The sequence below is a fragment of the Elephas maximus genome, chromosome 24 (assembly GCF_024166365.1).
Source record: "Elephas maximus indicus isolate mEleMax1 chromosome 24, mEleMax1 primary haplotype, whole genome shotgun sequence".
Taxonomy (NCBI): domain Eukaryota; kingdom Metazoa; phylum Chordata; class Mammalia; order Proboscidea; family Elephantidae; genus Elephas; species Elephas maximus.
The window spans coordinates 27945102-27962594 of record NC_064842.1 but is presented as its reverse complement, the minus strand read 5'-3'; the positions used below and the strand labels follow the sequence as shown (position 1 = coordinate 27962594).

Genomic DNA, 17493 nt, shown 5'->3' with positions numbered 1-17493 from the left:
GTGGAGTCGGAGCCGTTCTCCCTCTGGCTCAGGCAATTCCAATGTTAATGAAGCCGCCTGGGAAGGGTGGGGGAGGGATCAGAGAGATAGGAGAGTAGCACCTCAGAATATAGCCAGAGTTGCTTGTCTTGCTTGGAATGACTATTATATCTGAGATTCCCGCAGGGCATGTCGCCTATGTGTGCTGGCTGTGTGGAGATTGCCCCCAGGGGTCTGGCCCTCTGAAGCCACCCGCTGCCAGTCCAAATCCTAACGTCAAGGTTCCCCTGCTGGGACGCTTTACTCCTGGCTCCAAAATCAGTTGTTGCCTCCCAGGGACTTCTCGTCCCGCCAGCCGAGTCGCCGCTAGGCTGGGCCCCCTCCCGGGGTTAGTTCAGGGGAGTGGAGCAGCTCTCCGTGCTTGTGCCGTGCCAGCACCCAGTCAAAATCCCGGCGGGACGGTTCCCCGGCTGGGACGCTGCTCTCCCAGCTCCAAGACCAGTCACTGCCTCCCGGGGAGTTCTCGCACCGGCTGCGTCGCCACGCCACCCGCGCGAACCGGCTGGGCCCCCTGCCGGGGTGAGTTCGGGGGGTAGGGCTGGGCCCCTTGTTTGCACCATCAGCTCCCCTGGGCTCTGCCCTAAATCGGGCGCCAAAGGTTACCTGACTGGGACGCTGGCTCCAGGCTCCGAAAACAATTGCTGCTTCCCCGTATTTGTTCGTTTTCCGTCTCTAAATCTGTGTTTGTTGTTCAGGGTTTATAGATTGTTATGTACTTGATCAATTCACTTGTTTTTCCGAGTCTTTGTTGCAAGAGGGATCTGAGGTAGCGTCTACCTCGTCCGCCATCTTCCTCAACCTCCCAGTAGTTTTCCTTTTATTGCTGAATAGTATTCCATTGTAAACATATGTCACAGTTTATCCACTCACCTGTTGATGGACACTTGGGTTTTTTCTTTTTTTCAGTTCGGAAATACTACAAATAAAGCTGAGTGAACATTTGTATACAAGCCTATGTATGGACATAATGCTTTTTTAAAACCTGGGTAAATACATAGAAATAGAATAGCAAGAACACATGGTAGGTGTATATTTATATTTTTAAGAAACTGCCAAACGGTTTTCCAAAGTGCTTGTACTCTTTAACATGGCAACCATTAAGTTATGGGAGTTCCAGTTCCTCCACATCTTTGCCAGCACTTGATATGGTTAGTCTTTTTAATTTTAGCCATTCAAATAAGTGTTTAGTAGCATTTTATTATGGTTTTAATTAGAATTTTCCAAAAGACTAGTGACGTTGAGCATCTATTCATGTGCTTATTTGCTATCTTCTTTGATGAAGTGTCTCTTCAAATGCCGTTTTTATTGGGTTACTCGAGTCCTTATAATTGAGTGTTGGGGGCTCATGTTTTGGATGAAAGTCCTTTATCAGATATATGTTTTGCAAATATTTTTTCCCAGCAGTGGCTTGTCATGTCATTAACCTAACAGTTTCTCTAGAAAAGCAAAAGTTTTACAATTTGATGAAGCCCAATTTTTCAATGTTTTCCTTTAGGTATGGTATTTTTTAGTATTCTAAGAAATTTTTGCCAAACCTGCTATGGATTGAATTCTGTCCCCCCAAGGTGTGTATCAACTTGGCTAGGCCATGATTCCCAGTATTGTGTGACTGTCTACCATTTTGTCATCTAACGTGATTTTCCTATGTGTTGTAAATCCTACCTCTATCATGTTAATGAGGCAGATTAGAAGCAGTTATGTTAATGAGGCAAGACTCAATCTACAAGATTAGGTTGTATCTTGAGTCAATCTCTTTTGACATATAGGAGAGAAGTGAGCAGAGAAACAGGGGGACCTCACACCACCAAGGAACTAGTGCCAGGAGCTGAGCATATCCTTTGGATCTGGGATTCCTGCACTGAGAAGCTCCTAGACCAGGAGAAGATTGATGACAAGGAACTTCTCCCAGAACCGACAGAAAGAGAAAGCATTCCCTTATAGCTGGCACCCTGAATTTGAACTTCTAACCTCCTAGACTGTGAGAGAAGAAATTTCTCTTGATTAAAGCCACCCAGTTGTGGTATTCTGTTATAGCAGCACTAGGTAACTAAGACAAAACCCAAAGTGACAAAAATTTTCTGTTTTCTTTTAGAAGTTTTAGGTTATACAACTGTGTACAAGTCTTTGTATGGACATATGTTTTCATTTCTCTTGGGTGAATAACTAAGAGTGAAATAGTTGGATTGTATGCTAGGTGTACATTCAGTTTTTAAGGAAACTGCCAAGCTGTATCATTTCTGATTTTGTCGTACCTCCTTCATTGGTTCATTAGCTATAACTCTTGGTTATGTTATTTTGGCAGTAGCTTTAGAGTTTATTGTATATATCTTTAATACATCAGGGCCCAGCTTTGTGATATTATAACAATTCATGTGTAAGAACCCTAGAAGAGTATACTTACATTTCACCCCTCCAGGCTTTTGAACAATTGTCATAAATTTTACCTGTACATATGTTACAAACCCCACATACATTGTTATAATTTTTCCTTTTAAAATATAGTAGCTTTTAAGTAGAATTTAATAAGAAGAAAATATCCCTTGTTGTTTACCCATACATTTATCATTTCTGGTGCTCTTCATTCTTTTGTGTAAATCCAGATTTCCATCTGGTATAATTTTCTGTGGCCTTGAGGGACTTCTTTTAACATTTCTTATAGTGCAGGTCTGCTGGAGATTAATCGTTTCAACTTACGTATGTTTGAAAAAAGTCTTCATTTTGTCTAAAGTTTTGAAAGATATTCCCACTGGATGTACAATTCTAGGTTAACAGTTTTGTTTTGTTTTTCCCCCGGTTCTTTAAAGATGTTGCCTCACTGTTTCTGATGAGAAATATGCTGTCATTCTCATTTTTGTCCTTCTATCCACAATGTGTCTTTTTTCCTCTGCCTTAAGATTTTCTTTTTAACACTGGTTTTGAGCAATTTAATTATGCTGTGTCTTCGTGAAGTTTTCTTCGTGTTTCATGTGTTTGGGATTCATTGAGCTTTTTGGATCTGTGCGTTTAGGGTTTTCATCAAATTAGGAAAACTTTCAGCCATTATTTCTTCAAGCATTTTTTTTGGCTCTCTCCCTTTTCTCACTTAGAGATTCCAGTTACATGGATATTTGGCTACTGGCTATTGTCCCATAGCTCTTTTTATTTTTTAAAATTCTTTTTTCCTAGTTTCAATTTCAATAGCTTCAATTACTATTTCTTCAAGTCACTAATCTTTTTTTCTGCAATGTCTTATCTGTCACACCCAGTGTATTATTATTTTTTTAATCTAAGGTATAATTTTAATCTCTAGAAGTTCTATTTTGGGTTTTTTTTTCTTTTAAATCTTCCATGTCTATGCTTAGCTTGTTGAACACATGAAATACAGTTATAGTAAAGTTTTAATGTCCTTCTCTGCTAATCTTAATACCTCTGTCAGTTCTGGGTCAGTTTAAGCTAATTATTCTCCTCATTATGAGTCACATTTCCCTGCTTCTTGTGTGCTCAGTGATCTTTGTATCCCAGACGTTGTGAACTTACCAGTTTTAGAACTGTCTAACTTTTCATCATTTAAATGTCTCCATCATATATCGAATTCCAGAAAGATGCATGGGTCTATGTCTTGAATTTTTCTATTCCATTCATCTTTTTTACTTTTTTTGTGCCAATACTGTTTTAATTACTATTGCTTTATGTATATATGTAATATGTTGCTATCTACAAGGCAAACCCGCTCTCCTTGTTATTCTTTTTCAAAATTATCGTGAATTTACCCTTCCATATGAATTTTGCAATCAGTTTCATGTTCCAAGAACATGTTGTTAGTTTGACGGGGTTTGCAGCGAATCTATAGATTAGGGAATCGTGATGACCTTTACAACATTGAGGCTTTCTATCCGGTAAACTTGTGGAGCTCTCCATTGACTCAGGTCTCGATCTATGTTCAGGAAAGCTTTGTAGTTTTTGCAATAACGCTCTTGCACAGCCTCACTGAATTTATTTCTAAGTACTTTATAGCTTTATATGCTGCTTAAATAGGTTTTTTTTTTTCTAATTGGTTATAGTTGATGTATAAGAAAGCTATAGGTTTCTGATATGTTGAGCTTTTTTACTCTTTTTTGTAAATTGTGCTTTAAGTGAAAGTTTACCTTTCAAGTTAGTTTCTAACACAAAAATTTACACACACATTGTTACGTGACCCTAGTTGTTCTCCCGATAATGTGACAGCACACTCCTTTCCACCCTGGATTTCCTGTGTCCATTGAACCAGCTCCTGTCCGTTTTTGTCTTCTCATCTCGCCTCCAGACAGGAGCTGCCCATTTACTCTCATGTATCTATTTGAGCTAAGAAGCACTTGTCTTCATGAGTGTCATGGATTGAATTATGCCCCCCCCCCCCCCACAAAATGAGTGTATCAACTCGGTTAGGCGATGATTCCCAGTGTTCCGTGGTTGTCCTCCATTCTGTGATTGTAATTTTTGGTAAAGAAGATTAGGGTGGGATTGCAACTCCCTCACCAGGTCACATCCCTGATTCAATGTAAAGGGAGTTTCCCTTGGGTGTGGCCTGCACCATCTTTTATCACTTAAGAGATAAAAGGAAAGGGAAGCAAGCAGAGGGTGGGGAACCTAATACCACCAAGAAAGCAGTGCCAGGAGCAGAGTGCATCTTTTGGACCTGAGGTTTCTGCGCTGAGATGCTCCCAAACCAAGGGAAGACTGATGCATCACAAGGACCTTCCTCCAGAGCTGACAGAGAGAAGAAGCCTGCCCGTGGAGCTGATGCCCTGAATTTGGACTTGTAGGCTACTAGACAGTGAGTGAAAGAATAAATTTCTTTTTGTTAAAGCCACCCACTTGTGGTATTTCTGTTATAGCAGCACTAGATGACTAAGACAATGAGTATCGTTTCATGTTTTATAGTCCAGCCTAATCTTTGTCTGAAGAGTTGGCTTTGGGAATGGTTTCAGTTCTGGGCTAACAGAGAGTCCAGGGCCATGTCTTCTGGGGTCCCTCCAGTCTCAGTCAGACCATTAAGTCTGGCCTTTTTACTAGAATTTAGTTCTGCACCTCACTTTTCTCTTGCTCTCTCAGTGACTCTCTGTTGTGTTCCCTGTCAGAGTGGTCATTGGTGGTAGCTGGGCACCATCTAGTTCTTCTGGTCTCAGGCTGACAGAAACCCTTGTTATGTGGCTCTTTCTGTCTCTTGGGCTAATATTTTCCCTGTGTCTTTGGTGTTCTTCATTCTTCTTTGCTCCAGGTGGGTTGGGACCAATTGATGCATCTTAGATGGCCGCTTGCTAGCTTTTAAGACCCCAGACTCCACTCACCAAAGATGCATTGAGCTTTATTTCTCCACTAAGCTAAATTCTACTTGGATCCACAATCAACAGCCATGGAAGCAGCAGTAAAGAAATCAAAAGACGCATTGCATTGGGCAAATCTACTGCAAAGAACCTCTTTAAAGTGTTGAAAAGCAAAGATGTCATCTTGAAGACAAAGGTGCGGCTGATCCAAGCCATGGTATTTTCAGTTGCGTCATATGCATGTGAAAGCTGGACAATGAATAAGGAGAACCAAAGAAGACTTGACACCTTTGAATTGTGGTGTTGGCAAAGAATATTGAATATACCATGGACTGCCAGAAGAACGAACAAATCTGTCTTGGAGGAAGTACAACCAGAAAGCTGCTTAGAAGCAAGGATGGTGAGACTGCGTCTTACATACTTTGGACGTGTTGTCAGGAGGGATCAGTCCCTGGAGAAGGACATTGTGCTTGGCAAAGTACAGGGTCAGCAGTAAAGTGGAAGACACTCAACTAGGTGGATTGACACAGTAGCTGCAATAGTGAGCTCTAGTATAACAATGATTGTAAGGATGGCACAAGACCGGGCAGTGTTTTGTTCTGTTTTGCATAGGGTCTCTATGAGTTGGAACCGACTTGACAGTACCTAACAACAACAAGCTAAATTCACTTATTAGTTCTAACAGTTCTCAGTTGACTCACTTGAATCTAAGTGCACGTTCTTGTTTTAGCTCAGAATAAGTTTGGAATCTCAATTGAATTGTTTTCTTTAAATGATGAATGATTTCATGGATTCCTGAATCACCAACTTGAGCCTGTGTTCTGCAATCTGGGGATCTAAAACACAGGAAACTATGCTGTCTTGGGTTGACTGTGCCATTTTTAATTGATCACTGATAACGTCAGGTTTTCTCCTGATTTGCCCTTTTCCTCAAACAGCAAAAACCAAACAAAAACTCCCCTAGCTGACTTCAGTTAGTTAGGTTTCAGGATTTAATACATAAAGTTCATCTCTTTGACCACATTTGGTCTCAAAATCTGGAGCAAGATCTACACTGCTATATATGAAGGTATTCAGTAAGAAGGCGCTGGAAATGTACAATAGCACCTGAGATCCGGGCACAAAAATATACCTCCTAGTGGGTGGATGACTATCCTGAGGGTGGAGGAGGATCTCTAGAATAAGTGCTACCTGCACCGTGGCACCTTTCACCCTTTTACATTTCACAGTGGCACCTTTCACTGCCATTCCCACCCATGGCATTCTAAGTGTTTTTACCAATATACGATACTGAGAATCACCAACACTCTACCATTCTCTTTACGGGAAACCAAACATAGTACAAAAACTGTGGTTTTCTAGCTCATGCTTCTTTTTGTCTGTTTGATTCTGTTTTATGATACCCTCAAAAATGGCAAAACTATAGAGGCAGAAGATACATCAGTGGTTGCCAGGGACTAGGAGTGGAGGAAGGGATTGACTACAAAGGGCACAAAAGAATTGGGTAGGGGCTGAGAAAATGATTCTCTGTCTTGATTATGGTTTCATGGCTGTATGAGTTTGTCAAGGCTTATAGGGCTGCACACTAAATTGGCAAATTTTACAACGATAAACAAGATGGATACAACCCTCCCCTTTGGGACCTTATATTCTCATGGAGATGAATCCCAGCAAACTGGCATTGATGACCTTCAGTGGTAATCATTAAGAAAGTGCTAAGTGCAGGGGGAGATGGAAACTGAGGAAGGGCTTCCAAATTAGAGAGAGGCAGAGCAGACATTGTTTGGGTACTTACACTAGGGAAAGCCTCAGCCAAAGGTGTGACCTAAAGTGTCAAAGCCCCACAGCCACATGGCAGGTTAGCTGACTCCGCCTTACTTCAGGAACTGTGCCCTGCCCAGGCTTAACTAAAGCTTAGCCTGAGAACCTGACTGAAAAGGGCTTGTGGGACCAGGAGTGTCCAGCAGTCTTGAGATGTGATGGGGTCCCAAGAGTGTATTTGTGGCCAGTGAGGAGGAAGACTGTCTTAGTCATCTAGCTCTGCTATAACAGAAATACCACAAGTGGATGGGTTTAACAAAGAGAAATTTATTCTCTCACAGTCCAGTAGGCTACAAGTCCAAATTGAGGGCGTCAGCTTCAGGGGGAGGCTTTCTCTCTGTCAGCTCTGGAGGAAGGTCCTTGTGATGCATCAGTCTTACCTTGGTCTGGGAGCATCTCAGCGCAGAAACCTCAGGTCCAAAGGACGCGCTCTGCTCCTGGCACTGCTTTCTTGGTGGTATGAGGTCCCCCACTCTCTGCTTGCTTCCTTTTCCTGTTATCTCTTGTCAGATAAAAGATGGTACAGGCCACACCCCAGGGAAACTCCCTTTAAATTGGATCAGGGAGGCGGCCTGATGAGGGTGTTATAATCCCACACTAATCCTCTTTAACTTAAAATTACAATCACAAAATAAAGGACAGCCACAGAATACCGGGAATCATGGCCTAACCAAGTTAACACACACATTTGGCAGGGGTAGGGACATAATTCAATCCATGACAAAGACTGAGAAGTAATCCTAGCATCACAGGATTGCCAGAGTCCAGAGATATCATCCCTTTCAGCGGTTCCACCACCATCTTTGTATACACAGGACAACTAAGGTCTAGAGGGGGCAGTGGCTTGTCCAAGGACAACTACAAAGGCACAGGAGTCCAGGTCTTCTGAGTGCTTCATGACTGCAAAAGGGTTTTTCTGAGGTTGGGAGCTGAGGGAAATTCAGCCAAGGGCAAGGAAGACATCAACTAAAGATTAATGAACTGGAGGCTCAGTTACAGACCAGGATCTTTCTCCCATGTAGTGGCTGGAAGGTTTGAACTGGCAACTTTTCCATTAGCAGCTGAGTGCTTTAACCACTGTGCCACCAGGACTCCTTAGGGAAAGATTAGACCAGACACAAAGATCTGAGGCTGTGGATAGAGCCTGACCCCTCCCTGTGAGCCTTAGGTACGTAGAGACCTTGTTGTGAGAAGAATACCAACACATTTTGCTTAGTGTTGTCATGGATTGAATTGTGTCCCCCTAAAATATCTGTAAACTTGGCTAGGTCATGATTCCCTTGTATGATTGTATGATTGTCTACCTTTTTATCATCTGATGTGATTTCCCTATGTGTTATAAATCCCATCACTATGACGTAATAAGATGGATTAGCGGCAGTTATATTGATGAGGTCTACAAGATTAGATAGTGCCTTAAGCCAATCTCTTCTGAGATTAAAAGAGAGAAGTGAGCAGAGAGACAGGAGGACCTCATACCACCAAGAGAGCAGTGCCAGGAGCAGGGCATGTCCTTTGGACCTGAGGTTCCTGTGCTGAGATGCTCCCAGGCCAAGGGAAGACTGATGACAAGGACCTTCCTCCAGAGCTGACAGAGAGAGAAAGCCTTCCCCTGGAGCCAGCACCCTAAATTTGGACTTGTAGCCTACTGAACTGTGAGAGAACAAATTTCTCTTTGTTAAAGCCATCCACTTGTGGTATTTCTGTTATAGCAGAACTAGATGACTAAGGCAGTGCTTTACCTAGGGAGACTGTACGTCTTTATGGTGAGCTATGTGATTTAACAGGCTCTCTTTTTTTCCCATATTTTTCTGTTTTTATCAGTTATACATGCACGAAGGCTAAGCAGTCACATAGTTTTACAAGACTTATGAAAAACAGCAGTTCTCTACCACCCTCCCCAGAGGAAATCACTTTTAGCTAATTATTCTGGCATGTATCTCCCTGTCTCTAAGCTGATGTTGTTGTTGTTAGTTGCATCAAGTCAATTCCATCTCACAGTGAGCCCAAGTGTGCAGAGTAGAATGGCTCCTAGTTCATGCTTCTTAAGGTGTAAATAATTCAAAGTAAACTGCTGTGAGTAGGGAAGAGAGATTTAATCTTCTGTACGTAGATTTTTTTTTTTTTTTTACGTAGAAGGGCATTGCATAAACAAGAAGTAGAGGAATCTTTAAGAATTATTCATGCTTAATATTTTTGGGTAATATTAAATATATCACCAGAATGCTATGCCTCTGTCAAACTGGAATCAAATTAGCAAAAAAGGTGTAAAATTTTACCATTTTTTTTTAGCCTCTCTGTTAATATTTTGAAACATACCATCCCAGGTTGTTTTTATGCATACAAGCAAATAAATCTATAAGGTAATCAGTTTTGTGTGTCTTAACAGACAATAAAAGAACCTTCTAAATTTTCAGATGTGATTTTCCCCCCCATTTGGACCAGGATGTAAATTCAGCTCTGTAAAAAATCACAGTGTAGTGTAAACATAAGATGGTCTCTCAGTCTGCAATCTCTTCTTGCTCAATTCTGTCCTACACACAGCTGCCAGGCCAGTAATCCCTCCAAAACACCAATTTTCTTACTCTACTTACTTTTTTTTTTTTATAAAACTAGCTTCCTGGCTTCCTATTGCCTAAAAACAGTTTAAAATGCTTTTGTCTGGCATTCAAGGCTCTCTATAATGTGGACCCTCCTAGACTTTTCACCCTGCCCCGTTTCTTGCACCATCTACCAGCTGTGTGATCTTGGGCTAGATCATTTCTGAAAAAAATTCCATGGCATCTCCTTGCCTTATTGGTTTATTCTAACAATGCTCTGGAAGTCCATTCTGGAGTCACATGCTAACCCCTGGAGTCAGGGTGACATTGCCACCATCTAATTGCATGAACTGAGAATGGTGGTTCTCCAGAAGAAAACTGGGGTGCTATTATGAGAAATTAAATGGCAAGACAACAGATATCCAACTACAGTTGCTTAGCACTTAACACACTCTGGATATCATTTAACAAACATTCGTTCCAAAAATGAGGAGACCTACTAACTGATCATTAGTTCTAATTTGGATCTCTTCTGCCACACGCAATTCCATGGGGTATGTCAAGCAAATTCAACTGTAGGTACTGTCCCATTCTGGGACATTGAGCATCTCCTGTGTTTCTAAATCCATATGTTATCACTGCAGTTCTAGCCACTGTTAAGTAGGTGAGACCCACAGATCAGACCCTGTCTGGGAATCCGATTTGCTGAGTTCATCTGTATACAACTTACAAACCCTTTCAGATAAAGGAGTATGTGATTCAATACATAAGTTTTTATCTTAGATTACCAAAATTTAACTGTAGCTACTTACCAAAATGGTATAAAAATGAACAAAAACAACATATTCCATAATGAATGAAATAAAATATATTTTGAGTTTCTGTTTTCCACATGCAGTGCTGGTGGTGCGGTGGTTAAGAGCTCGGCTGCTAACCAAAAGGTCAGCAGTTTGAATCTACTAGCTGCTCCCTGGAAACCCTCTGGGGCAGTTCTACTCTGTCCTATAAGGTCGCTACGAGTCAGAATCGACTTGACAGAAGTGGGTTTGGTTTCCACATTTGAAGATGACATTTCTAATAAGTGTCGTTATCTGTTTGTGAAAAGACATGAGACCAACAGTCTTTTCTGTGTTTAAGACTGTAGCCATGAATTAAGTTGTCAGTGTGCCCAAGAGTTTCCATGGCAAATTATTGGTCTGATGGTCATCACCATCAAGCCATTTTGCTTCCATACATCTTTAGTGCCTTCATCCCACACTCACCTCCTTCCTGGTTTACATTTTCATTATCCCAGCAGCAGTGGTGATTCAGTGGTAGAATCCTTGCCTTCCACTAGAGAGACCCAGGAAATGCACCACGTGAGCAGCTACCACCCATATGTCAGTGGAGGCTTGCATGTTGCTATAATGGTGAATGGGTTTCAGTGGAGCTTTCAGAGTAAGACAGACTGGGAAGGCATGGTGATCTAATTCCTAAAATCAGCCAAAACCCTATGAATCACAACAGTCCGATCCCATTGTTGCCATGAGTCAGGTGCCAACTAAACGGCAGCTAACAGCATAGTGAAACAAGATTTGCAAATCCCTCTTGACCATAAACTCCTAAGAGTCAGGAACTTCTCCCTTTGGTTTGTCCAGGGCTTGGCATTTTGTCTGGTGCATGGGGGAAAGGGGACCTAAAAAAATTACCTTAATGAGTGCTACCAACCAATCCCTTGATCCATGCTATGCACAAACACTATAATAAATATTTATTGATTTCTTGTAACAGAAGCAGTAGAAGTTTCTCTCAATAGACTAAATTTAGATAAAAGAATGAAGGTATGAAGGTAGCTGGTTTATTTGTGCCTGCTATATGGCAGCCGTGGATTAGCTATTTTTATTTACAAGTTAGTTCATTGAATTCTGACAATCCTGAAAATTCTAATGGACTCACAGATACTTGGTGACTTGCTCAAAGTAACATAAAGTAGTGGTGACAGACCCACAAGTCAAAGCCAGCATGCCTGACTCCATCATTACCACGTCCCATTATTCTCACTTATTGAAAAAGAAAAAATGGCCATCACTCAAAGAGCAGTGTGGCAATGGAAGTATAAAATTTAACACATGACTTTGAAATTCATGAGTATTTGGGTACTAATAAGAAAGGTTGGAAATATGCATTTTAAAGAGTGTTTAAAACACACTTTGTGCAGCAATAGAAGCAAAAAAAAGGGTATAATGTGACAGCAAATTGAGTGCATGGGGGTCCTTTGGAAGCTCCAGTAGATGAGAATTAAAAAATATATATATACATATATATATGTTACAAAATAATTACCTTTTCTTATGGATTGAATTGTGTCCCCTCAAAATATGTGTTGTAAATTCTAACCCCTATACTTGTGGTTATAATCCCATTTGGGAATGGGTTTTCTTTACTATGTTAATGAGGCAGTATTGGTATAGGGTGTGTTTTAAATTAATCTCTTTTGAAATATAAAAGCAGATTAAGCAAGCAAGCACAAATGGTGAGGAAGATACATACCACACGATTGCCAAGGAATGGAATGGAAGCTAAAAAGAGGCAAGTACTTTCCTCGGAGTGAACAGAGAGAGTCTTCCCCTAGAACCAGTGTGGTAAATTCAGACTTCTAGCCACCAAACTGTAAGAAAATAAATTTGTTTGTTAAAGCCACCCACTTGCAGTATTTCTGTTATAGCAGCACTAGATAATTAAGACAGCATTTGGTACCAGAGAGTGGGGTGCTGCTCTAACAAATACCTAAAATGTGGAAATGATTTTGGAATTCGGTAATGGGCGGAGGCTAGAAGAGTTTTAAGGTGCCTACTAGTAAAAGTCTCAGAGAATATATATGGAGCCATCAACAGAATGCTGCTAGACATGTGGACATTAAATGTCCTTCTGGTGACGCTTTAAAAGGAAGTGAACATGTGACTGGACAGTGGATAACTTTGTACTGAGTCAATCTTCCTTTAAAAACAGTTAAGCTTAAAATGCATTTCTGCCACCCGTGTTGCATTTGATGTAATGAAGAATGGTATAGGGTTGCTATGAGTCCAAATCAACTCGAGGGCATTGAGTTTTTGTGTGTGTGTGTGTTAGTGGTACAGGTTTAAAGTAAACCAGTCTTAGAGCAATACTTGAGGTTGTGTTGCTAACCAGATAGTCCAACTTGACCTCTGGTTCCTGATGACCAATTTCAGAAATGATTCCATTTTCATGTAAAGTACAGAAAGAACCACAAAAAACAACCTCCAGATGGACTCAAGAGAAAAGTACCCTTAAAAAAAAATTTCCGTTCCTATCAGAAGGCAGACCAAGAGGAAATTTATCCTCCCACCCACAAATTCCCCAGTAAGCTTTCATCTAGCGGTTTTCACTCTCTTTAGACAGGAAGCGGGCACCCTCTTCTCTGAACCACTTGTTTCTTCAATGGCACATTTCAGAGAATAAGACACCCATCTCAAGAGTGCCATGGGCCTCCGGACCACTAAACAAATGGGCAGGGGCACCAAGCAGCCCCCTGCTCACCAGGAGGGTAAGTAGTCATTTGCTAAGTGTTTCCATGCGTTTTCCAGAGCCGAGTTTTTAGCCAGAGGTACTCTTGAATGATACTGCTGCATTGTCCGCTAAAAGATGTCTCTTTCAGACTGATTTTTGTCCTTCTGTTCTTACCGAGGAAGGCAACAGATTATTTAAAAACATTTCAAAGATTCCCATTAAATTGCCTGTAACCCTTGTTTCTTAGACTTATGATTGACAATGGGCTTCGTTAAAATATAACAATTTAAAATGTATTCTTAATATATATAAATATAAATTCCGATCTATGCTCATTTAAATAATTGGTATAAAATCACTTTTAAATTAAACCTTCATTTTTTTTTTTTAAGACCAATTTTTCTTTTGGTTCCTCATTTCCGAAGAGAACCCAAAGCTGTTTTCTAGGGAGGCTGAGCATGCACCAGGCATCTTCTTTTCCACCCTCTTTGTGTAGCACTTACCCTGGAGGTCATGTAATAACTAATGCCAGAGAAAAATCAAAATAGAAATTATTAGCGTGTGCCATCATGCAGCGGCATACTCTCTGCCTAAAGATCAGGAAATCGTTTAAATATCAGATTGCCGGCGGGCATCTCAGCCCAGGCCTGTATACGTGAAGTTCAGGTGTCCTTGGCTGAGAGGGCGTGATTAGAAAGCCAGCAAAGCCACTCGCGGCTGCAGCAGTGTTTTGAGACCAGTAACTCCCTCGCAGCCGGTCCGGGGCTGTAACCGCCTGAACCCATCGGCGGGATCTGCCGCGGGGGACCTGGGCTTGGGGCAGGACGTGCGCTCCGGACACTGGGCAGCGGTCCCGCGCCCGGCCCGGGTCCTCCGCACCCGGCTCCCGCCCGCGCCTCTGGGGGAGGGACGGGGGGACACGCGGAGAGGGGCTTTGCTAATTGCCAAAGCAGGAAGTGAGAACGAGGAAGAAGCCGGCGGAGACGCAGGAAGGAGGAGCTGGAGCAGGAGGAGAGCGCAGAACCGCGGCGGTTTTCTCGGGCGCGTAGGGGAAGCAGGACTTTCCATCCCGGGCGCGCCGCTCTCCTCCCGCGTCCCGGAGGCCGCCCACCCCCGCTTGGGCGCTCGTCGGCTCCACCCCGCCCCCATGGCCTCTCCAGACGACCCTCTGCGCGCAGGTAAAGTGACACCGCGCCCTCCTCTGGAACAGGGACCGCGGGCCGAGAGCTGCGCCAGGCGCCCTGCGCCTGCGGCGGGGCTGTCGAGCCGAACCTCCGGGCCACCCGCGGGGACCCCGGGACGAGCTGGACCCCGGCCGCTCGAGGTGGGGCGGACTGGGGCAGCCGCGGTGCCCGGGCCCGTGAGCGCGGCGTGAGCCTTCCCACCCGCGAGCGGCCGCTGGTCACCGCCTCCGCCCCGCGCCCCCCGCAGTCCCTGCCCCTAGTCACCCCACTCGCGCCCAAGACGCCACTTCCCTTTTTTTCCACGCTGCGGCCTCAGCCGCTTTTGTTCTGGACCGGGGGTGCCAGGTTGAAACAAGTCCAGCAAACCTCTCTGGCAGAAAAGAACACAAGGGTTGGATTTCATTTTCTTTCTCCTGGGCTCTCTCACCATTCACATGCCTTATTTCTCCCTTCCACTCTCCTTTTTGTCACTTTTATTACATGGTTTTGTTATTCTGAATATTGGCCCTCGAAACTGTTTCATAAACTAACATCCACAGGACCAAAAGGCGGACCCCACCTATGGGATCCCACCTGTGGTGGCCTTTGATGAGAATGGCCTCAAGTTGCTGCCCTTATTTTAAAATATTGTTTGTTTGTACCTGAAGCTGGATTCAAGATTTTTCTTTAATCTCTCACCTGAACTTAAAATCCTTTTCAGATTTTGCCCTCCAGTAATTCTATATCCTTGCTCTCCCGTAGCCTAGGCCCCATACACACAGGTGGATGAATGATACATCTCCCAGAGGTCTTTTTTCTGGTTTTGTGGTGGTTGGAAACTAGGGAAAACTGTATAGAATGAGATATATCTGTGTAGAGAAATGTGTTTCCTCTTTCATTTCTTGGCCTTGGGCAGGGACAGAGCTTGAATGTTGCATAGCTAATTTGTGGCTTGAGCAGTTAGGCAAAGGGGTTGTGGCTGGAGGTGAGTTAAAAGACTAAATCAGTCAGCTAATTTGGTGTCCTGTGTTGGGTTTGAGGCAGTTTCCTAGAGACTTCAAAGAAAGATCTAAATGCTTCTTCAAATGGGGGATGGTAAACATTTTATCAGTTGGAGATGGAAAGTGAATTAACTGTCTGGGTATCTCCCTGCCCCCCACCCCTGCACCCATTGTTTGGAAAAATAGAAGAGGAGATAAAGGGAGAGTTTCTCCCCACTCCCACCCCTACTCTCACCCCCTCATCCACCTCCTCTTCTGAGAACCTAGTTGACAGGGTGCCAAGAGGTATTAGGCCAGATTTCATGTACAGTGCTCTCAGATTTCATTAACTGATGATGCTGGTGACGATTCAAAAATATTTCAATAGGGACATATTGAATGGGGAAAAAATGTGAAATCTTGTGCCTGGGCTCCCTGAAATCACACTGCACCAGAGAAGGTGGGGCAGGGAGACACAGCTTGGCAGCAAGACAATGTACAAAAAGCCTCTGTAAGTCACTAATGTGATGAGGCCCCATGTTGTGAGCTGCCCCCCATGGCAACCCTATGCACAATGAAAAGAAATGCTGCCTAGCCCCATGCCATCCCCATGATGGGTTGGGGATTGAACCGCTGTGATCCATTGGCTGATTTTTGGAAGTAGATCTCCAGGCCTTTCTAGTCTGTCTTAGTCTGGAAGCTCTGCTGAAACCTGTTCAGCATCATAGCAACCTGCAGGACTCCATTGACAGTTGGCTGTTCATGAGGTGCACTGGGTGGGAATTGAACCTGGGTCTCCCGCATGAACGGTGAGAATTCTACCACCAAACCACTGATATCCCGATGAGGCCCCCAGATGGGCTAATATGATCTCAGATGGCAGTGAGAATTACTGGCTGTGGAATTCAGGTGATGGCACTCTTAGTCTACCGTGCCCAGCCAGAACAGATGTACATTAAGTCTGGAATACATGGGCAACCTGGAACAAAGGAACTTACAAATCTCAGCACATGTGGAATAATGGAGAGAACAGAGGCTAAGATAATAGGGAGGGTGTCCTACAGAATGCGTTTGTCTCCTGGACTTTAAGGGGTGGAACTCAAACCAGTAGGTGTAATCTTTGGGGAGAGAGCGACTTTGGTTTCACACCAAGAGGAGGGAGGCCTCCTAAGGTTGTGATCTCCCATCCCTGGGCAGAGATGCTGAAGAACAAATTCAGGCGTCTGAAAAGATGAACACAAGGTCCGTTCCCACTCTGAGATTCTGTCAATAAAATGAGGGTTCCTTCATTAAAACAAAACCCAAAAACCCTTCCCCTTTCTAACATTTCACTCAGTTTCTGCAGCCTGCAGGACACACACACCAACACCTTCCATTCCTATCATGAAACCACAGATGATGCCAATGTGTGGAACATGTTAAATGCAATTTTTACTTCTCCACCTCAGACCCCAGACACTCCTGATATCTTATACTCACCACCCAGTAGTTGTTTTCATGCCTGCTCTTGCCTTCTGCCTATCTGTTCTCCAGAAAGGTGGCCAGGGTGATCTTTTTTAATCATGGTTAAGTACATTTAACAAAAAGTTTGTCCTTTTAACAGCTTTTAAGTGTACAATTCAGTGATGTTAGTTACATTCACCATGTTGTGCTACACTATCCGTTCCCAAAAGTTTTTCATCACTCCAGAGACTCAGTACCCCTTAGTGATAACTCCCATTCCCTCCTCCCCCCAGCCCCTGGTAACCACTATTAAACTTAGGTCCATATGCATTTTTCTATTCTATATACTTCATGTAAGTGGGATCATACAATATTTGTCCTTTTGTGTCTGACTTATTTCACTCAGCATAATGTTTTCCAGCTTCATCCATATTGTGGCCAGTATCAGGACTTCATTCCTCTTTATAGCAGAGTAATATTCCATTGTGTGGATATACCACATTTTATTTATTCATTCATCTGTTGATGGACATTTGGGTTGTTTCCACCTTTTGGTTACTGTGAATAGTCCTGCAGTGAATATTGGTGTACACATGTCTGTTTCATTCTCTGCTTTCAAGTCTTCAGGGTGTATACCTAGGAGTGGGATTGCTGGGTCCAGAGTGATCTTTAAAAACAAGCCAGACCCTGTCATCCCTCCACTTAGAATCCTGCCCTG

At 43.1% G+C, this 17493-nt stretch overlaps 1 protein-coding gene across 2 annotated transcripts in view; it reads left to right on the top strand.

Moving 5' to 3' along the window:
• Positions 1-17493, top strand: part of EDARADD (EDAR associated via death domain) — a 111176-nt gene that overhangs the window by 20087 nt on the left and 73596 nt on the right. Inside the window, exon 2 of one of the 2 annotated variants that reach the window (XM_049868690.1) lies at positions 13078-13226. In XM_049868690.1, coding sequence (XP_049724647.1) covers positions 13163-13226 — 64 coding nt within the window. In that variant the 5' untranslated portion in view covers positions 13078-13162. Of the gene's footprint in view, positions 1-13077; positions 13227-13803; positions 14368-17493 lie in introns of those variants that run through there. The other variant, XM_049868691.1, reaches the window with a different exon arrangement.